The sequence below is a fragment of the Dermacentor silvarum genome, chromosome 7, assembly GCF_013339745.2.
Source record: "Dermacentor silvarum isolate Dsil-2018 chromosome 7, BIME_Dsil_1.4, whole genome shotgun sequence".
Lineage (NCBI taxonomy): Eukaryota > Metazoa > Arthropoda > Arachnida > Ixodida > Ixodidae > Dermacentor > Dermacentor silvarum.
In genome coordinates, this window is record NC_051160.1 from 11,095,592 (window position 1) to 11,118,299 (window position 22,708).

Consider the following 22,708-nt stretch of genomic DNA (forward strand, 5'->3'; position numbering starts at 1 on the left):
CCTATATCATGAGGAAGGGGCAATTCATGTCCGATAAAACTTGGAAGAATCGTCTGCTCTGGTCCATGCGCTTGCTAAGCAAGCTGAAGAGACCTGAGGAGCCCGGAATGCTTTGGTTTTTTTTTTAGTTGAAAAGAACTTCGACCAAGACCAAAAAGTTAACTGCCGTAATGACAGGTGGCTTTGTGCAAGAACTGTTGAGGTGCCTATAGTGATGCACACAAAATTTCCGTCGTCTGTGATGGCGTTAAACCGTCATCAACAACGAGGGGGACGTCATGCCGCCACACTTTTTTTGCAGAAAGACTCCGCGTTAATGCTGCCGCTTACGTGGAGGTGCTTGCCACCATTGTAAAACCCTGGATAGAGACTGTTTTGAAAGGAAGACCTTATGTCTTTCAGCAAGACTTGGCTCCCGCCCACACCGCCTGCGAAACCCAGGAGTGGCTGGCTGACAACTTCTACGACCACGTCACTCCCAACTTGTGGCCTCCTAGCTCTCCAGATTTAAATCCGCTCGACTACTATGTCTGGGGCATCGTTGGGAAAAAGGCCAACAAACAGCCACATACTAATACAAAAGACTCGCTGAAGGCCGCCATTGCAGACTCAATGGTCAGCATCTTTAAGGGCCATTTGATCCGTGCATGCAGCCGTTTCCGAAGCCGAATTGAATCGGTTATTGCTGCGGATGGCGGATTCATTGAGCAGTTGAGGAAATAAACCGTAAGAGAAGTATTTCCCAAAGTTTGGTGAAAATATGTCTATTTTTGCTGGAGATATTCTTCTCTGCCTGAAGCTAATGTTGCGTTCTCAAATACCTCACGCACCCGGTATATGTGCTTGGAGAAAATGGCGCAAGGACGACAAAGAGTAAAGGAGGGATTTGCATGAGCGCTGATGTATGAATGACATGTTTTAAAGCAACACAGATCTGACGTGTGTTAAAATAAAAAAACACACACACGAACACATCGGTTCTCCGTGCGTGCCCCTTCTTTGTTCATGTCTCGTTGTTCCAGTGCCGTTTATTTGCCTCGGTTTTTCTCAAGCCCGCTGCTCCATATGCCGCCATCTTGTTCCACCCCTCCTCCAGGTCCCAGCTCTATGGCAAACATGACCTGTGTGCGTCGGCTCGCCAGGATGGCAATGCTGTTCCACGACGCAAGGCTGTTGTGCGGAGACATCACGTGGGACAAGCTTCTCGAAGGGAGCATCGAGATTCTGAGCGCCTCTGGCACAAGGCCTTACCTCGCACGACACCATTCGCTTAGGGCTGCGCAGCTGCTCATCGCGATCTACCATGAAGCCAGGCCAGTGAACGGTGACTGTGAGTCGTAATTGTATGCAATTATTGTTTTTTCTCTTCAACTTGATTTTTTTAATGGGATGGTGCTACAAATGCAGACATAAAAAAATCACACAGAAAAGACGAGACGCAGTTTTCCCGAACTACTATTTTATTTCTGCAATAGGTGCAGTCAAAGTGATATTCATTGTGAGCATATATTTGCTGCGTGTTGATGTCGGCAAGAAATTTATTAGGTTTATTTCGTTATATTGAAGCTGGACTGTATACTCATAGGTAAGCGTGGTGACGTGCATAAAAAAAATGAAGCAAATGTGCAGCAGTGGACAGGTACTTATAATTGTGCACTCGAAATGCACATGGTGAAGGGTTTGCAATGTAAATGTGATTGCTTTGTTTGTTAGCGCAGTGATCCTTCTGTTTCATTACAAGATTGGCTTCAATGATTTCCAGAGTTAAGGGAAGACTGTTTTCCGTCACAATGGCACACTTGTTGTATTCCAGTGGCACACCTTACAGTGTGTACCTAAATGGACGTTCACAGCCTTGATCATTTTATGAGAGAGAGAGAAAGAGTAAGCTTTATAGAAGAAAGCACACGAGCGTAGGTAGCTTTTCCACTGTGCAGTGGGTGGTCCCCTCAATCCAAGAATCCAGCGGCCTTAGCTGCCCTTCTCGCTTGGTTGACCAGGTTGAGCTGGTCCGTCGAGACTCAGCTGGACAGCACTGCCGTGTGGTAGGCTGTGTTAGGGGTGTGAGCTGGGGTGTGCTTGCGCAAGCCCATACCATGTGGTAAAGCGTTGCACATTAATTGCAGTGTGGGCATTAATAGGAATACAGTGCAGGGTGTATGGCGTGGTAAAGACTCAAATATGGATATGGGTTTGGTTGGAGCTTTCGCCATAATACGGCTTCCTTTCGCACCAGAGCATTATGAGGCGATGGTAGTGTTCTTTGTGAAAGGCGATAGTGTTGTAGGATGTGCGTGTAGGTTAATAGTATGGGCTCGAGGTGGAGCTGCTTGGCGCGGCCCTCTTGTGGCTCCCGGTGTCCATGTGCTCGGGCGTAGGCATGTGCCTGATGATTGCCGCATTAAGGACTCATGCCCCGGAGTCCACACGATTTGTATGTATGGTGGAAGTTGGTGCAGTCCACTCAGACGGGAGCTCGCGAAGCCTCTCATTTAGACTCAATTAGACGGTGTCCTGTTTAGCCAACGTATACTTCTTCGCACGTCCACAGGCCACATTGCTGATGCCAAGAACAAATCGCAGTAGTGTGCATTGCTGGGCTAGGCGGTTTAGCACAGCCTGTGATGACAAACAGAACAGAAAATGGTTGACAGACAGAAATAACTCACACCTCAGCACCTTGTGTTTGCGTTCTTTCTGCGGGTCTTCGTTTCCTGTGCTGTCTACCGTCGCGTAACAAATTGCAATTTTTTCTTCTTACCGCACGTGTCCCTATGATTAGTCGCTCTTTTGTTTATTTGCTCATTTGCATGCTTGCATCGGTTGCCATAATTTGTACCAGTCGCGAGAGAGTGAGGAATCTCAACATTAGGTAGTTGGTGTGCTGTAATACCTCTTCTTCTTTATTATTACATTTTCAGCTTCCTTGCAAGAAGAACTGCTCTTGTTACTCGTACCACGTTCCGAGGAGATGCACGAGTACATCTACAAGCTTGCCTTTCTTTCAATCAACAGTGTAAGGCTGTACTTTAATACGTTTGACTCATGAGCATGTTGTGCAGCTTTGGAAATAGAACTGCACCACTGTAGTAGAGTTCGTATTGTGCACCCATTCTGTAAAAGCGTAGTCACGAAAAAAAAAAAAAGAGGGTAATGGTTGCACGAATTCTGTGTTGCTACCAAGATGGTATACCCAAAACTATGCTGCACTTGATGGTGACTCGGTAATATGTAACATTTCTTGCCCAAATAATCAAAATTGTGCCATGGTTAGGTACCTGTTTGATAGTAAATTCACTGACTGTGTGAAACTTTCTTCTAGTTTTTCGACTGCATGCCCCTTATAGTATTGTCAAGCTTTCTAATGGTGTAGGTATGCAGTGAGGGCAGAGTTAATTATGCGAAGGCAGAGCCCAGTTATGTGATGAAAAGCTTTATAGCGAATACATAGTCCTCCACATAATTCATATGTGCAGTAAGTATGCTCGCTTGTGTGAAGTAAGGGTCTGTGATGAGAAGACACCGTTTGTGAATTCCAGAAGGCTTTAAAGAAAGAAACATTGCTGTTCTGGTTCAAGCAAATTGTTATCAATGTTAGTAGTGTAATATTACCGCTTTGATATAGAGATGTCTGTCTTTCGTTTTAGTGTATGTTTTGCATGCTATGCACGCAAGTTGTTGTTGCTTGTCAATTCTGTCTGTTTGCTGGTTTACTACAATCCTGCATGTTTCGAATATCTTTTCGAGCTGTCTATTTAAAAATAATATTATTTTCTTAAACAGGCTACTTGGATTGCTGGCACAGGCTATGGAGGGGCTGAGCTCATGTTTGTTTTTAAGAATGGTGCAGATGTTCAAGGACGTGGTCATGATTTTTGTATCTTTGATTTGTCCTCGTCTGTACATTGCAAATATTGAAGCCATTGAAGTTTCATGCTTTCTTCTCAATTTTCTTGGCAGTTGGATGACTTTGAAGAGACTCAGGTGCACTACCAGTTCTTGAACATTCTTGCCGGCGAGCGTGAGTTCAACTCCCTTTTCTACCAGTTCATCAATGAGGGCCTTGAGACTTGCAGAGTGAAGCTCATGCAATCAATTGTGAGTTTACAGCTCTGCTCATTTCTTATGCATTTCTTATGCAGTTAGCCTTGATATAACGAAGTCGGTGAAATTTGTAATTTGCTTTGCTATGACAACAATTAAAACGTAATTTGCTTTGCTATGACAACAATTTAAACGTAATTTGCTTTGCTATATCGAAATTTCATTATATATTGAAATTTGATTTTTAGTTCAAATAACTACACTCGCTGATGTATATTTCTTACTCAGAAGGGGCTGTAGAATGTTCTTAATAATCTGACAATAGGAGAAGGCAAATTTGAATGAGAAAAAAAAAAAAAAAAACAGTTTTGATTTTGAGAGTTAGTTACGAATAATAATAATATGGTTTCATGCCATGCTGACGATATCTTCGCATCGACACTATGAAGTGAAGCTGGTCACATTTTTGCATCCACATCCTGTTACTGTAAAATTAACGAAAATAGAGTTTTGAAAGAATATAGTGTACCAGTCTAAACTGATTAGTGTTTCTCTTTCGCGTCCCTTTAAAGAGCTTTCACTGCACATTTTTCAGACATCGGCAGTTGTGTCGGTGGAAACGGTGCCTTACTGGAGGTTCCTTCGCTGGGTCCTCAAACGCTTTCCTAGGAAGACGAATGAAGTGGAAGCATTGCTTCTTGAAGTAGTTGAGAAAGGAAGCATCTCAAGGCCGATCAAAAGACCTGACTCATGGATGTACGTACACCGCACACCCAAAGTGGTGTGGAGACTAGTGATGCAGAAGTATTGATAGTGCTATCGATACTATCGATAGTTGAGCCACTATTGAACTATTGATGGTAAAAAAAAGCTATCGATAGCGCTATCGATTGTAATTTCGATAGTACTATCGATTGTACTTTGAATATTACTATCGATAGTAAAAAATCAACTGTGCGAACTCATTGCAACATAAATATGGTTCCCCGAGTGCGTGGCATATGGTGGTGGTAGTAACTATGACAGGACTCTTCGTTATCATAGTCTACCCGTCACCGAGCTCTGCAGATGTACCCTATGTACAGTTGCTGGATAAAGTGTTAGTGTCACAAATGTCCTTGTTGTGCTGGCAACAGCGACTCAAGACACATCTTTGGTGCGCCTGCTTCTGAGCTGAATTTGAGTCTAATTATTACTTCAGCACGTATGCTTGCTGGGTTTCAAGGTCAGTGCTTGAGCTGCATAGACATAAAAGCAAGGAACGAGCCTGCAATAAATACCGAAGTTGGTAAAGTTCTTCACGAGTACATCTCCTCCTTGCATAAAAGAATGGACACTTATAAAGACAGTTAACATCTCTTGCAACACTGCTGGACCTGCGACTAAAGGAGCGAGCGGTTTCGATCAGAACAAACGCAGACCAAGCCAGTGCTTGTTTGATTGGTGAACTAAACCGACGATTGTCGGAAAGCCCAGCTGGTCCTGCAGTTGAAGCATCTAGACAGAACGCGGTTCTAAACGCAGCTGCGGCAGGAAGCCGAATTCTGCGGTTCCTTCTGAGACAGTAACAGGAGCCCTCAACCGCAGCCTCGAACGCAAAGCTAATGGTTCACCAATACCTGGAGTTACATCCACAGGAAAGGAAGAGCAAAGCTTTAGAATTCTGGAAGTCTTGGCAGTGCTCCACAATTCCGCTCTTTGAAGTGTCTAAGTAGTAGTGCATTCCAGCTGCATCAGTACTTGCGGAACGTGTATTCTCAGCAGCTGGACAGATGATTTCAGATGGGAGGAGCAGGCTGAAGGGCAAGAAAGTTGACATGCTTGTGTTCCTTCACTAGAATGTTTGGTTGACACATGATAATATAAGTTGAACTGTTCATCTGTAGTGGAAAGGAAGCCGTTATATGTGGCGGAACTGTGCGGCTTCAAATTTATATTGCATTTTGTGATTTAAATATAAAAATATCAAGAACTAACTTTGTTGGTAAGGTGTAACTGGTTACTTTTAATTATGAATTTATTGATGGACATATCCCGGCATTTTCACTGCAGGGAATAATTAATTTAATTAGCCAAAAAATTGCTCATAAATTAAACAAACTGAGTATTGCTGATAGTAGGTGATCGCAAATATTTTTGCAATATCGCCAGCCAACAACAGCATAATTATTCACAGCACTATCGATAGTATTATCGGTAGTAATACTATTGATGGTACTATCGATAGTAACACCGATTCCACAATCGATAATACTATCGATAGTCTTTTTACACTATCAATAGTTAAAAAAAAACTATCGATGCTATCGATAGTCAGTTTACCAATAGTTTTGCATCACTAGTGGAGACACTTCAAACTTTCAACTTAAGGTTTTGTTGCACTTGGCTTGTTTGCTCTCTGTCAGTTTATTCAGAGCTCATTCGACATTTCCTTTCACATCCTTGCATCTCCGCAGCATCCAGGACCGAGTTGCCAAGTCGCGCTGGGTGGCATTTGCGGCCGCAGTGACAGAGCTCGTTTGGGAGAGCGTCTCCAAAATGGCTCTCTCCACTGACGAGCTCTGCAACAGGCTGATCATGGAAGCCGTCGAAGCCTTGGAGACAGCTTCGCAAAAGTCGTGCCTTCACATTCTGAAGGCTGTGTCGCATGCCTTGTCACTAGTAAGTGCAGGCTGCTTTAGGGGCTTACAATGTGTTAGAGTGCTGAGCTGTTACTAAAGTGGCAATTCTCATTGACATGTGTGCTTCGGGCCTCTTGTTTGTTGCTAGATTAGATGAGAGGACTCGAAGGAAAGGGTATTACAGTTGAACGTTGCTTTAACGACATTGCACGTAACATGAAAATACCGTTGTATATCTGATACAGTCGACTTTCCTTAATTTGACCCTGATGGGACCGACGAAATTGATTGAATTATCTGGTGGGTCGAATTAAGCAAGGTGCAGAAAAAATGCCAGAACACACCACTGGTACATTTGACAGTATTTGCCCGAGTCTAACACGCCGCCGAATCAAACGCGCCCACTTTATGTGTCCTAAGTAGAAAACTAACGTTGAAATGACATTAAAGCCTCTAAACAAAGTAGAAATCTAAGGCACATCCAATTTTTTAGTACGGCGGCCGTTTTCCTAAAGTGAACTTCGCCTCAGGTGTATAAAGCCAACTTCACTGCAATACAGCCGTGCTATGCAGTGAAGCGTACAAGTGTCGCGAAGATGGTTTTGGTTTCGTACCCAATTGAACCGCGCAGGCAATTTTCGTCCCAATTTCCTTGGAAAATAAATACAGTAATGATGAGACATTGTGTGCTACTGTTATTGCTCGAAAATCTTCATAGAGCTGGCCGAAAATAGGCGTTTTCGATGAGTGATGACGTGTTCAACGTATTCACTCTTCACTAAGCCCCGCTGAGACAGACGAGACGCTGTCATTAAAGGGTTTGTTATTGGGGTCATCATAAGGGTCAGGTGTGTGCATGCTGACTGCTCAAGTTCCATTTATCCCGCAAATGCTAATGTTAGGATTGAAGTAACAAATATTTCCATAGAAATGCATGGGCGCCTTCGGTCGAGATTGAATTAATCGAAAAATCGAGTTAACCGGAGTCGAAATAATGGAAGTCTACTATATTCATTATAAGCATATGTTCATTACATGCTGATATTGGCGATGGACATGTTATATTTACTTTGCTATATCCGATAATTTGTTGTATCCGATATTTGTTATGAACATATATACTTTGCATGCTGATATCCTCTACACATTTTGTATTTACTTCATAATATACGATAATTCATTATATCCGATATTCGTTTTATGCATATATTTGTTACATCTTGATTTTGAGCTAAAAAAAGATTTCGTGTTTGCTTCATTGTATCCAATAGCTTGTATATAGAGGTTTCAGAATATGAGGCTGAGTGATAAATGTTGAAACTAACTGTGAATTCTGTTGTGTTCTGTTGAGAATCTTTAAACAATGAAATCAAGTACTTGGAACAACGTACTTGGCTGCAAATGTACATTAGAGAATGCCAGATGGTTAATATTTATCCATATTCCTGCCCCTTCACACCCTACTAGCCCCTGGTGCAACTTTCAAACGATATACTCCGGTACTTACTGGTAAGCTTGTGCTCATTTATCTACAGGTTAAGGTCATTGATGCTGACCTCTTGTCCAAGTGCCTTAAGGCCTGCTGGCAAAGCTGCAAGGACCTGAAGAAGAGCGACATATTCCGACCAGCTGTGGAGATGTTCATCAGTTTTGCTTTCCAGCCATCACTACTACAGCCTAACCGAGGATGCCTGCTAAGTCATGCAAGTTGTTTTCAGTTTTTAGCAATTTGTTATATAGTGGCATAGAAAATGTTTGCTTTTAATTTTGGCATATAAGGGTCGTGGACAAATGTCTTGCATCAGTACGAAAATGCCTTTCTCCTTAAGTAACCTGTAGGAGCTGCTTGGTACTGCCATTTATTTCCGAGCAGTGTGACTTGTGAAGTGATAATCTGTCTCTAAATCTATCAACTGCCACTCCCGTTTTCTTCATTCTTCACATGACCACAGTTATGATCATTTCATGCATTTGAGGCAGTTAAAGCAATCTCAAATTTTGTATGAGAAATGCAGGGCAATCCAAAAGTACCCGATGAAATAAATATTCAATAATGTTTTTAAACTGTATAAACGGTACGGTAGCACAAAGTTGTTCCCATAAAAATAGCACAGAAAGACCAAATTTTATTTATAAAGTAAAATTTTATTGTCAGAAAATTTACATTTGCCACCAACAGGTGGCACTTCAGTTGTGTCAGTAGCTTGATGATGATGATTTGTTGCTTTTCCCATTATAACTGACAGTTGTGTGAACACTCTAGCATAGAGAGCCTTCATATGCAGGCCTACGCAATGTCCTAGGGTGGTGCCATCCTTTGAAAGTGTGCATACTGCTGCTTGCTTAATGCTGGGCTAAACTTTCAGCAAGATTTAGCAATTTTTGAGACTCAAAATAGTGGCCCACCAAAAGGCCACCCAGACCATGACCCAGATAAGCCACAGTACCCACGATCGTTGGTCCCGTGCAAGTAGTCACTTTTCTAGAATAAGCACATAGCCACCGAACAGAGGTAGTATATGTAAGCTCGACACATGACATGTTTATTGTATAGTTAAACAGACTGGTAAGACATTCCTTATTGCTGAACGCTTCGAGAAACACAATTATTTTACTTGCCAATGCGCGGGCAAGAACAAGGTTTAATGCACTTCATATTCTTAATCTGATATGATGCTAACCAAGCATGTGTCACCATGCTGCAGAACTCGTTGCTTTCAGTCTTTCATGCAACATGCAAATGTAAAGAAATAAAGTCCAGGGTGTTCAAATAAAAGAAAAAGGCAACAAATATGTTGAAGGCATATTCAGGTTGCCTGCATGCATTGCAGTATATAACTAAAGAAATTTAATTAATTGCAAGCTATTAATGATATGTATCAACGTGTAACAGGTAGCAATGCGACGTGCCTTCTAACTGAATTCAGAATCAAAATGGCAGTCTGCCAAATTTGTTTCAAACAGCGGCAGAACTTTTGGAAATGTCAGCTCCCTATAACAACACTTGAGTGTGTGTGTGTGTAGGAATGCTCCCTTCCCTACCCTAGCATAGTGTCCCTGTATATGCTCCCACCCTAACATGCCACCGAGCGCTTCCTGGTGGTGACAAATGTAGATATTCTTTCAATCGAAACTGTATTATTGAAAGGGAAAATTAAGTAAAATAAATAAACATGTGTTTCTATGCACTTCTGTGAAAACCTCATTGTGCTATAGAAGAAATGGTCGCAGCCTAGGATGAAACACAGCTGTATTTGCGCTATTTGCAGGAATTATTTCAAATACAGTTCATGATGGATACTGTCTCTTTTTACTTTGTCTTCTTCTCCGGGAGCCAGCGCTCTCATGTGCTGGCAGTTGGCTTTTTCTTTTCTTCTTCTCGAGCTCATTGAAGAAAAATTAATTTTCAATATCACTGCTGTCGGCACTTATCAAATTATTACATTTTAACATTTTTGGTTGCTTTTGGATTGCCCAGTATGTAATATTCTTTATGCAGAAAGTGGAAATAAACAGTCCCGAATCATTCTCAATGTAAGAACAAGTTATGGTCGTCTACGTAAATAACCTGCTTGCCGTGACCGTGCATCCTCATAGTTACTTGCACTCTCATTTGACATGCAGTTTTATCAATGCTGGTTGCACTGCAGCATTTCCAAGGCTTTATCTCTATGTCGGCTCAGGCCTAGTAAACATACGTCACCAAGCATAACTGCATTGCTCTTTAGAAGTTAAGAGATAAGAACATTGCTTCAGAGACATGTTAAAATAGATGAACAAAGAGAAGTGAAACCTTTAGAATTCCTCGGGGGCCAATTAAATTTCTGGAAACTTGATTTGTTGTTTCCTGTGATCCTTGGAGGTTTATGCTACACAAATATTTTAGAAATTTCCTATTTTTCAATGCAATAGCCAGTGTTGTAAGTGTATTATGGGCACACGGCTAAAGTGGCATCATTGAAAAAAATAATGGTCAGCTTTTCATAGTACTACTGTCTGTATTTTTTCAGGCTGTCGCATTTACCTGCTTGAATTGCGCCCAACTTCGTGCTTTCCTTCCCTGCAGTATCTGGATGAGCTGCTGAACCTGGGAGAAGTGATGCCGGGTGTCTTCTGTGCCCTTATTACAAGACTGATAGATGTATGGAAGGGCAGTGTGAAACTGATGGACAGCCAACTGGATGTCATGGTTAAGGCTCTGACGTACGGACCCGTTTACCGCAAAGACCAACGGTATGTTTCCCTGCGTATCTGTGTCAGATGGCTCATTTTAAAGTAAAGCTTTCTATGCCTCTTCTCCCCATTTTTGGGGGTGCTGGCTGCTGCTGTGTTGTCAATTATACAACAACTTGGGTCATGTGTCCAAGTAGACAACCATTAGGTACGTGTCGGAATAGACTGTTTGGCCCACCGGGTATTATGTGCAACTGGATGTGTGTCACTGGGTATCTGAACATTCTTGGCCTATCCCCCACAATGGGTATGTCTCACATGGTAGGAGCCCCAAGAGACGACTAGAACAAGAGGCAAGAAGCGAGGGAATCGGCAACAAAAGGAGCTGAGTGCGGAGAAAGGAGAAAAAGGGAACAAAATGGAACCAGAGCGTGCATTGAGGGTGGATCGCTGAGCTACAAAGCAGCGAGGAAGTCATTAACAAAAAATTGAAGTGGGCTACAGAAAGTTAAGAAACTGGCAGCAGAGGCAGCTGAGTGCGAAGTTAAGTGAACAAAATGGAACCAGAGCGGGCACTGAGCGAGTAGCGTGGAACTGCAGAGCAGTGAAGAAGGAGAAGTGAAGTGAATTTAACTTAAACATCAAAGAAAGCTTCACTAATCACTGATCCTCACATGTGCATGGGTTCAGTGATATTCTTTTAGGTCTCTGTGAAGCAATGGAAAGTGCGCTGGCTGCATTGATGTAAGCACTGCACGCATAAGCGCGAGCAGATAAAAACAGTTGCACAATAACTGTATTTACACAGATAACTACACAATAACTGTATTTACACATACAACTGTACACAATGACTGTACTTACACATATAAATGTAGACAATAATTGTACTTACCTATATAACAGCTCTTAATAACTGTACTTACACATATTTTCAAAGTTGCAGGAGCTCTACCACATGTTTCTCACACATGAAACGTTGACAGTTAGCGAGTGTGAAGGTAGGGGAAACATTTGATTTGATACTGAAGTTGTTTCAGAAAGCTGCACCCGGTGTCATCGAAATAATCGTGACATTATGACACAGAACAAAATTTGCTTACGTCGTGTAGCAATAAGGCTTGGTATGATGATGTTGCTCTTAAAAAATATACATAGCAGTGCTGCGCATGTTTCTTCTGGCTGTGTTTGTGCATGACAGCCACAGCTACCATAGTGACAGAGTGACTCAGTGTTTCATGAGGTTTCTACGTCTTATGTACCAAAAACCGAACCTGGTTTGTAGAGACAAATGATTAAAGTAAATTATTTAGGGCGTTCTGGAGCTTGCCAGTAGTTTTCCTAGTGTTTGGAGCGCTTTTAGATAATAATAAATAAATACACTACATAAATGTCACGTCAGTACTCCTTCGAAGTATGAATACTTTTTAGAAGGTTTAATTGCAGACTACTAATTCACCTTATTGATGACAACAAAACACAAACAAGGACAGAGATGGAACACAAGACAGGCGCCCATCTTACATTCTTTCTTCATTCTTTTTTTGCATTGCACTGTCATTCTAATGAGAAACCATGACCAACTACACTGGCTATCAATCTGTTATTTTGTCACAGAAACGTGGTTCACAAATTTTAAAGGCACTGTAACATGGGGTCTGCTGTTTGACAGTATACAAGTCTGCTGATGCGGAATTTTATTGAGGTGTCGGTATATATGCACTTCATTGTACGAACACCCATAGTTTGGCAGGTGTTTGGAGCAGGTGCACATGGCACGGGAGGCCCCGAAAGCAAAGCGTGCAAGTGATCTGCAGCAGTGAAAAACCATGCTACTGAGTCTTCTACATTGTTTGCAACATTTGCCTGTTCTTTTTCCTTCGGTCATCAAAAGCTTTTGAGAGTAACTGCAACTCTGGTGGCATTTCCTTCACATTATATCATGTGTGACTTCGCTAGCTTCGAACTGAGGCTCCTGGTTACTAAAGGTGATCTACAATTCCTAGCCTAAATTCAGCAAACCTTTTAAAATCTTAGGAAAGAAGCGATTATTCGAAAAGTTAATAATTGTACAACTCACAATTGAGGAAAGTTGAGGATCTCACACGACTGGCAGATGAGGATCTTTGTCTTCCAACATGTATTGCATGCTGCGCATTGATTACACTATGTCTATTCTTACAGGATCGTTTTTGATTCTGAGGCCTTCGTGACAGCGCAAGGCGAGGCCCTGTCCGTCAACCAGCTGCTGCGAAGGTTGGCACTTTCAACTTTAATGGCTTGTTTGCGTAGTAGGGTATATTTCGTATTCGGTAATCATAGATTGCCATTTAATTGATACTTGTAATTTGCATTAAATATTGGTAATTATACTTACCGTGCATCTCTCTTGCTACTGCCACAGTACCGTGGCTCAATCTACACTGTTCCATATCAATGCCAAGTTACTTCATTGAATTTCTATATTTTTTTTTTACTTTTCCCTTCCAAGTGAACACCAAGCTGACGTTGAAGTTCGAGCACTGGGAATCGCCTTCCTGATCCAGCTAAGCTCTAGTGAGAAAACATCTGTCCAGACTGCGGCTAAGCTTTCAGAGGCCCTGGTAAAGTACGACCGTGAGGTTACCTCAACGCGAAAGCGCTACTTTGGGAACTCAACGATCCACCGAATTAAAAACAGGGTCTGGCAAGCTCAGCTGTGCCTTCTGCATCTCTTGAGTGAGGTAAGCCTCTTCAATTACGTGATGTTGCAATCATCTTCTCAAAAATAGGCAGTTTTAGCTGAACGTTGCTTACCGTACAGTTTTCACCACTCAGGCTTCATGATCTGGCTTTGCAAGAAACTGTGGATTTCACATTTGCGGTAAATGTGTGTCCCAGAGACACAAGCGATCCATGGGATTGCCACCTTTGCTGAGGTAGAAAAAGTGGCACTAGAGGGGGGGGGGGGGGGTTGTTTTTCGTTAGAAGTACTGTATGCACAAATATGAACAAAATGAAAACATAATAAAATGTTCATACGTGGAGGGTGAATTTTGCATATGATTTAGATTTATTGAAGGGTCTTCTATAAAATCTAGTACACTTTTAAGGTCTTACTGATGTTGTCACAGATTTTGTATTTGTAAGGCACATTACAGCCAACAAACAATACAGCAAATATGCAGAAGTCTATGTGACAACAAAATACATGATGATGCACTCTCTAAATTAGCAAATATTCAGTGCACCTGTTCTAGTTGTCTCTTTTCAATGTATATTTGGCATTTGATTTAGCCGACTTAAGGAAATGCTTCTTTTGTTTCACAAACTTCAAGAAATCACTGAACCTGTATTGGAGGTTGGTGGATAGATAGTTTAGTCTCGTAAACTCTAATAACTTGACGGTGAAGAGCCTTAGGAATTAGAAATAAACCTGCTTGCAATTCTGTTGTCGGCTATGTACTAATGCCCACTTGACAGAGCGCTTGCAATGCGGCTTTTAATGTGCCAGTGTTAGGGAGAACTGGAAAACCGGCAAGTGACGTGCTTGTGTGGAGATTGAACCAGCAGCCAGCACCGTGAGGAAAAAGCTGCTGTGCTGGTGGAAGATAGGCATGGTGGTAATCCTGACTATGTATGGTCAGCTTAGCTACAAAACAAAGAACAGTCATGCTGTCACATGGCCATCACAAAGCCGTCACAAAACCCTAACAAAATCACAAAACCATCACAAAGCACTGTCATTTGTCTAATTGACTTGACAGCGAAGCAACAGTGGCATTCTGCGTTCCACTGCTGGCGTGAGCATTGTGTGCGTACACGCTGCCGTTCTCACTGAACGGCTGTGTGCAACTTGTTGGGGTGTGCACGGATCTGAGTGGAGCGGGCTGCAAATGCTGAGCTAAAGCTGTCTGATAAAGCTTGTTGTTCTTGTGTGGCAAATTGTCTCAACGTCCTGCTACAATGGGCAAAGTTTTCTCGATGCACCTGCTTATGGTTCATGGTGAGAAGCCACTGGACGAGGTTAGTCATGTAGAATCTTCTCTTTGGCTAGCTGGTGTGTCATACTTCAGGACATCAATGGCGCAAAATAGACGTTGACAGAGAACACATAATGACAGGACAGGTGCCAACTTCCAACTCCTGTTGGAAGTTGGCACCTGTCCTGTTGTTATGTGTTCTCTGTCAACGTCTTGTTGGAAGTTGGCACCCGATCGTCGTGTGTGTTCAGTACGTTTTTGTCAACGTCTATTTCTCATTGTTAATTTTATGTAGGTTAGTCAGTTTCTGTGTAGGGCTTTCTTATTTTTATCATAATTTTATTTTTTTTCATGGTAGTTTAAGGGGGAATTTGATGCTAGAGTTTAAGTGAAAACTGGGCAGAAGGGGATTTTTGGGAGAGGAATTTTCAGAGTTGTATGTGCAATTTAGGATATTGCTAGCAAGGCAGTTACCAAGAATCATAGTGTACATTCTCTTTCTATTACGAGTGCACAAAATGAGAGAAATGAAAAAAGAAAACACAACAGCAACAGTTAAATGGGCATTAGCAGCAAGGTGCCTTGTCGGTTGAATCGCCTGGCTGAACTTCTTTTTATGTTAATTGGTTGTGCAGACAACAATGGATTTTTTTTTCTCACATCAGAGCTGGAGGATTCCCTGAAGTCTGCTGACCTTTCATTCAAATTTTTTTTTTCTTGTACAGGAAATGTTTGAAAAACTTCTGGAACACGTTTTTCAAGAGCTCGTTGAAGACAGCCAACAACCGTCAATTCGTTGCTTGCTGGAGTGGACGGCTGTCTCTATTTTGCTCCGCACACCTCGACTTCGTGCAAAGCTGGTGCCCGCCATGGAACAGGTGGGAAATTTTAAGGTGTTCCTGTTGCACACAGTCGCATAGTGCAGTATCACACAAACCAAATGACACAGCTTTTTATTTTTTTTTATTATTTTTTTTTATGAAGTCACTGTTAGGCTAAAAGGCCTTATTAGCGAATGGCAGGTTGAAAGGTGTTGTGTGAATAGCTTGATTCTTTGTTAGACTGATAGTACAGAAGGTGTCTGCTCATCTCTGTCCACTGTACTTGTGCCACATCGAATGGTGCTGTACCGGCAAAGCACTGTTTCACATCTGTACGTATGTAGGTATATCCACGCTAATTAAGAAAATGTGCATTTGTGTGTCGCTGGTGGCAGAATGCATGATGCAAGAATAGACAAGTGGCAACATTTCCTTATCACCGAGCAAACTGTACTCACGGCAGTTTTTTGCCATGTGCCGCTGGCTGATTAACTCAATCAGGTGGGCAAGCACTGTGAACAACTACTGCCCTTTCTTGACTCCGCCAAGAATTCTGGCGTATCACGGTATTGACAATGTGAGAGTAGCCACTCACTGTGGCCAAGTTTAATGTGTGATGATGTGACCGCATTTCTGTGCACTTTATTCTGCTAGTGTGGCTGTACCTTTCAATATGTGCTAGCTTTTGTGTATTTAAGATTTAGTAGCAGAAAAAAAAAAGAAACTAGAAATAAGTAAGAGGCCAGTGTAATCAATTTACGCTTTGTATATGAATATGAGCGTGTGTCTTTTAATCTTCAGAGGCAGTCAGTTGAAAATTTTGTTACTCTGACCTTGCCCCAAAACAGGCAGGTACCGAAAGGACAGGAAGCGTGTGCTCTTTCCTGGCTATTATCATTCACCTGGGTGCCTGCCTCGATCCTGAAACAGAACTGGAGTCGCACCTCCTGGAATTCCTTCCTGCTGTGCTTCCCTGGAGCATGGGGCAGCACTTCAATGCAAGGGTGTATGCCCAAGTGAGGAGAAGTTTTTTGTGTCTATACATTCTAGTGAAGAGTAACAATAGCTTCATAGTTAGTTATTTTAAGGAAAAATTTCATTTAACACCTGAACCTGCTTTTCTGATAACATCAGCATGAATTTCACTTACATGCCACACCTTGGACTCCAGCCACGTCACGCTCATAGCTGAAAGCTGCCCAGTGAGTAATCATATTTAGCTCAGCCTTTTGAGGCATGAAAAAGCTGTGCAGCTTAGACCAAATTTGGCTTACTGTACTTCACAAAAGTGTAAGGCATTGCATCATCGCTTGGGAATACCATCCAACTGCTCTTTTATGTCCCAAGTCATCACTCGTCATTGAGTGATCATCGACTTCCTCTTTGGCCGTCTGGACATATACTGAACACCACTCTGTCTTGGCGTCTGCACATCTTGTGGCTGCCATGAGCTGGTGTTACAATTTGGGCTGGTGGTGCATTGACTTTTGAGACATGATGACATTGTTGTGACCTGCTGCAGTCTTGGCTGCATTAACCTAAAATGTGCAACTAAAATCAAGTTTTACTGGGACAACGTCACTTGATTTGACGGCTTTAGTGCCACTTGATTTCGGGGCTTCAGCAAGAGTGATGAATGAATAGAAAATTGCTTGGATGGCTGTAGACATTTATGTGCAAAGCGCCGGACTTTTTGGGTACTTTTGAGTGCTTTATACTCTCCTCAACGTTTTCTACTTAGACATGGTTGGAATGTTGAAAAGCAGCACGAAAAAAGGACGCAGACCCAGAGAAACGGGACAAGACGAGCGCTGCACTTACAAATGAAGTTTATTGAAGCAACACTGAAGACAATAGGGGAAGACAGGGGGCCGTATAATAGCAGTGAGCACACTTTTTAAAATTTTTTAAAATGAATTATTTGCGTGTTTCAATTTATTAATGTTTTATTTCTCCATCTTGCATAGTTTGCGCAGTGCACTCACCGCTGTGATACTGCCTCCGTCTTTCTTTTTTTGTCTATTTTGTCCATGCTGCTTCAGTAAACTTCAGTTGTTATTGCAGCATTTGTCTTGTCCGTTTTTCTGCCCCTCTGTCCGCATGCTTTCTTTAGCAGCTTTCAACATTCCAACCACAAATACTTGCCAACTCCCTCAACTTTCTTCCCTCCACGTCTGCTTAGACGCTCAATGTGGAGCATCATGCCATGCCGGGTACTTTCAGGTGGCACTTCACCTAGCTTCACGTTGGAGCAAAGAGCACGGATTGAGCTCAGTTACGGAGAAGTACGCCGCCCTGTTCACGTGTCTGAAGAGCACCATTCAGATGGGGTGAGCTTTGCATCTCAAGTTGTACTTGGGTTGGCACTGTTCTTACTCATCCATGTCAGAACTTGTAAGAGATATTTGGCAATTTGCACAAAGGTACCCATCTTCTAATATGGGAAAACAATGCTGTATAATTATTTTTTTTTGGTTGTGACAAAATGTGCCACATAGCAATGGGCAAAGCTTTAAAGTGACCTTATGGTTGACTGCAGCCCAATAAAGATATTGTAGCAATCAGGTAATACTAGGCTTTATTCAATATTTTAGAATATTAGATCGATTATTATGCTATTAGATATTAGTTTCGGCTTGAATTTCAGTATTTGGAGTATTTGAAACGAAGGAATATATATATAATATATCGTTCGATATATGTCGATATATTTGATATAGTCGAACGCAATCATTCTATTGAACCGTTTCGCGGCGATCCCGTGGGCGCTGCCATGTTTGATCACGTAGTGACGGGTCCATTGCTTGCCTCAGCTGCCTCCGTTGCCTCCGTGTTTACAATGGGTGTACATAACGCCCGGTGCGACTCTGAACCCCTCTGTTTCGGGAGATAGCGTAGACGCTGACTGGGTGGCCGACACGAAGCTTTGGCGACAGCTTCAGAGGACATGTAAAAGTGCTTTCGAAGCTCATTAAGCTTTGTCCAAACGGCGTGACCAGCGTATATGCGGATTGTTCTAAAAACGAGGCTAAAATTGTATTCCAAGCTATCCAAGCTTTCCGATTATGAATTGAATCAGGATCAGTATGTGTTGCTCTTCGTTCTTTATTTGGTAAATACGTTGAAGCAGTTGTTTGTCTCGTTTCCGACTCAGTGAAGTTCGTCGGTGCAGTCACTACCAGATTATTTTCTGCCTAATCACTCGCAGGTGTGCTCAGTTGCAATAGATTTAGTCTTGCTGCACACAAGGCTTGGAACTAGGCTGTTCTGTACTTTGTAATAGCTTGTAGCAAAGATGTATTATCGCTAGTAACTCGCTTACTTCTGTGGACCATCATGAAACATTCAGCTTCGGTCATTCGTGTGCTGTCGGTGTAGTCAGTGTCAACAATTCTTTCGCGCACTGATTCCAACGTGCGCCCATTCACATATTCTTAATACGTTGGCAATAGAGTGTGCATAAGCTTTCATGCGAGTTGGGGTAGATGGGTGTAGATAATGTGTGCGAAACTTACTATGCCAGGAAGCGGCGCTACTCCTTTTGTCATAGTTTAACGAGCGGTACTCACTCTTGCCGACATTCCGGGGTTGAAGTCTTTCCTTTGGAGGTTAGTGATACAACGCTGGAGGATAAGTAAATTTTTTTATCCACGAGGAAAGTCGTACATTGAGAAGAGCCGGCAACAGAAGCTGTCCATATGTAGCAACGGTCTGTGAACTTAGTCATACTCATTCCATTCGATCCTCAATATGCCAGTCACTATTTTTGCAGCCAACTATTGCACACATCTTCAATCCACCACTCCACATTTTGCAGCATGAATTGAGCACAGTGCGTGATCGAAAGCCCAATTTCATTTCCAACAGCTGATCGCACAGAAACAGGGCAGAAGCGGTAATGGTTTCGTATTCGTGTGCTTTCGCTGAGGCAATGTATGGCGCACCGCAGTAAGCGCCATCTCGTTTCTCTAGAACAAACTGCTCTGCGAAAAGGGTCAATATATAATAGAACGACTGCGCTCGTCTGTCTCACTTCTTTTCTTGGGTCCTGTCCTATCATGCAGTTCGTTAAAAAAGGTGAACCCGTACCAACTCGCCCAACTGTCGACGCTTTTTATGAATGAATGTATGTATTTTTGCACATGTAAGCTGCACCCCCAATTACAACACCCTGAAAAAAAAAAGAAAGAGAAAACACAAGTACAGCGTGCGGAAATAACTGCATACAACGCTCAAATCTTTAACAGTCACCGTTCACAGATGCACGAATCGTTCACATCATATATTGGGCCCATGGCTCTGTTCCTCACCTCTTCGCCGATGATGATGGTGGAGAACTTTGCCCTAAAGTTGGTTTCACGGTCGCATGTGCCGCGATGCAGTGAAGTCCCACCTCAAGTCGAAATTCGCATATAACTTGCCCTCTGATTTTGCCATTAATTAAAAAAACATTTCTGGTGCATTTACACGAAAAAAATATGGCGAATTCTAAAACATGTATTATCGACAGCTTTGGCTTTGGCAAGCAAGTTCATCGCATAAAGACAAGGAAAAGACAAATTTGTTTACAGGTGCCTAACAATTTCTGCACCTGCTCGATTATTAAAACATATTATTCGCAGAGGCTGTATGGCTGCTGTGAATAGATTTGCGTTGACACAGCACTAAACCGTAAATTTGTTGGCTGACACCTGGCAAAACAGCGCTGGGGTAGGCCTAACAGCCAAGGCAAGTGCGGCGGTGGATGGCAAACCATCGCAGGAAGTTTGCCGCTAATTCGTGATCGGGCTAGTCTGTGGCTAATCAGGTGCACGGGCTAGTCTGCGGACTGCAGAAGAATGCGAGCGTGCCTATTAAGTTCACCCACGTGTACGGAATGAAATGGGTTAAGCTCGCGTAATGATGGAAAGCATCGAGCTGAATTTGTGCAACACAGCATAAATTGCCATCATCGCGCAATCAAGGTCGCACTTCACAGCATCGCAACGATGCATAATGGGCGAGCGCAAAGCTCTCACGCCGCCTCAACAGGGAGCAAGAGTTTCTCACCAAATTTTATGTGCTGCTGGAGTTGTAATAAATACTATTGAACTTGAATTTTTAAGTGAAAATATCTGAATAACGACACTCTGAAAATAAATTGACTCCAGAGATAAACCCGTTTCCTTTTTGGCAAGTAAAGAACCAGCTTATTTTTTTAGATTTGTCAACATCTGGCTCTTATGTCAATCTTTCATGCAAATGCCAGAACTATTCGAACTATTCGCTTCGAAATGATTTGACACTAATTACTATTTGCGTCGACTTTGCCTCAAACCAAGAAATTTATATTTGCATAAGCCTAGGTAAAACCTTACAAGAAACTTGTTGGGACACTTGTGGCCTAGACACTGGGCTCGTTAGGTTTTTCAGGCATATGTACGTCACTGTATGCTGCCATGGCCAAAATGAAAGGTGGTAAAATTAGACCTAAATAGAATGCGTTATTTCATTCTCTTATTTCGCCAGTTGTTGTGACATTGGTATTATTTGAGCTTGTATGCTTAGTTTGGGGCCTGGATCGTATGTGGCGACTGGGTGCATAGCAATGTGAAGTTACTCGCATGAGTAAAAACTGTTAAGTTGTTACTTGTGAAAGTTTTTTTTTTTTGCTTTCCCATTCATGTTTTTTCACTTGTCCCCGACAGTGTGTACGTTGGAATTGAATGTTGTGGCATGCCATGTACTGGATTAGAAATTATGACTTGCTGCCAGCTTGTTTCCTTTATGTAAATGATACCAAGAACTTAGTTAACGTGCATCTCAAGTACAGCATATTCTCTAGGATATGCTAGATTTGTTTGCTTAGCAATAGAATCACTTTATGAAAGTATGCATACATCCACCCACGACCGTGCTTGTTTATGCTCTGAACAGATCTTACCTTGTTGTTGTGGTACATGATTGGCTTAACTTATCTGTAGTGAATGCACTTTTCTTTGCAAATGACCATCTTGTGCATTAAAGTGTTCTTACTGTTACGTGTCAATTCGTAACGCTGACGATTTGAATGTTTCCAGGAACTGGTCAAGAAATGTTGAAAAGCTCCTGGAGGATTTTTACTTCAAGGACTTCAATGCTGTTGACGACCTTACGCTTCAGGTGAGAATTTGGATGTCGCAATTTAAGTGTGAAAGTATTACCTCAGTGATTACCTCAAAATTCGTGTGACTTGGCATGATGCGACTGTTGAGCAGTGTTGTTCTTGATACACATTTGTATTCTTTTACTTCTTTAACCTTTTGCGGTCATGAGCATTCACCCACTTCGGGGTCGTTCCGCCCTGGAACTATTTTGGACAATGCGCAGAAAGAGCACTTGTGATAACAAACACATAGTAAGTGATTTGCTTCAAAAATGTTCTTGTTCCTGAGGCTCTTGCACAGTTTCCAGTTTCCAGCCTGCATAATGTGGGTAGTCACCACAGCAACCATTCTCTCCAGGGTCATCATTGTCGTTTTCTTCTTTGGTGCTCTCATCCAAGGATGCTTGCTGGTCATCTGAAGGCGAAATACATTCCTACTCGGCACTAAGATCATCTTTAGATTTACTAAGCTCAAGTAATACATACACGGCCATCCTCTGAGCGCTTCACGCTACGAAAAAGTGCATGCGAATTCCTTCAAGTGTTCCAATAAAAATTACTGCAGTTGTACGCAGATGCTGCAAAGTACAGTTATTAGTTGTTGAAAAATTTCCAAAAGATGTCACGACAAATGCGAACAAAACTCCAGCTCTTGCAAGTTAGCATGCATGTTCGACACTTTGCAACGTTTGACTGGACTTAAAATATTTATCTGTTTGGAGGGGCCTGACACATGTCTGCAAGAGGTTAATGTCACTAAGCAGACCCTTACTGAACATGGGAACCAGTGCTTTGTTGTCATCACTCTCAAGCAGACCTTTATTGAACAAGCAAAGAAGTTTATTGAACAAGCAAATGGAACATTGTTTGGAAGTGCATGGGGCATGGTGAACATTGATTGCACATGCTTGTCGGATTTGTGAAACAGTATTATATTCAACCAGTATTTGAATCACTTTGGCG

General features: G+C 42.2%; 1 protein-coding gene across 1 annotated transcript in view; it reads left to right on the forward strand.

Annotated features, from left to right (window-relative positions):
• LOC119457550 (probable methyltransferase TARBP1) overlaps positions 1-22,708 on the forward strand; it is a 50,262-nt gene that overhangs the window by 14,366 nt on the left and 13,188 nt on the right. The window contains exons 8-20 of the mRNA XM_037719157.2: positions 1,097-1,330; positions 2,922-3,016; positions 3,961-4,098; positions 4,640-4,800; positions 6,501-6,705; positions 8,201-8,368; positions 10,732-10,898; positions 13,023-13,094; positions 13,330-13,561; positions 15,526-15,678; positions 16,470-16,637; positions 17,845-17,951; positions 21,681-21,762. Coding sequence (XP_037575085.1) covers positions 1,097-1,330; positions 2,922-3,016; positions 3,961-4,098; positions 4,640-4,800; positions 6,501-6,705; positions 8,201-8,368; positions 10,732-10,898; positions 13,023-13,094; positions 13,330-13,561; positions 15,526-15,678; positions 16,470-16,637; positions 17,845-17,951; positions 21,681-21,762 — 1,982 coding nt within the window. The remainder of the gene's footprint in view (positions 1-1,096; positions 1,331-2,921; positions 3,017-3,960; positions 4,099-4,639; positions 4,801-6,500; positions 6,706-8,200; positions 8,369-10,731; positions 10,899-13,022; positions 13,095-13,329; positions 13,562-15,525; positions 15,679-16,469; positions 16,638-17,844; positions 17,952-21,680; positions 21,763-22,708) is intronic.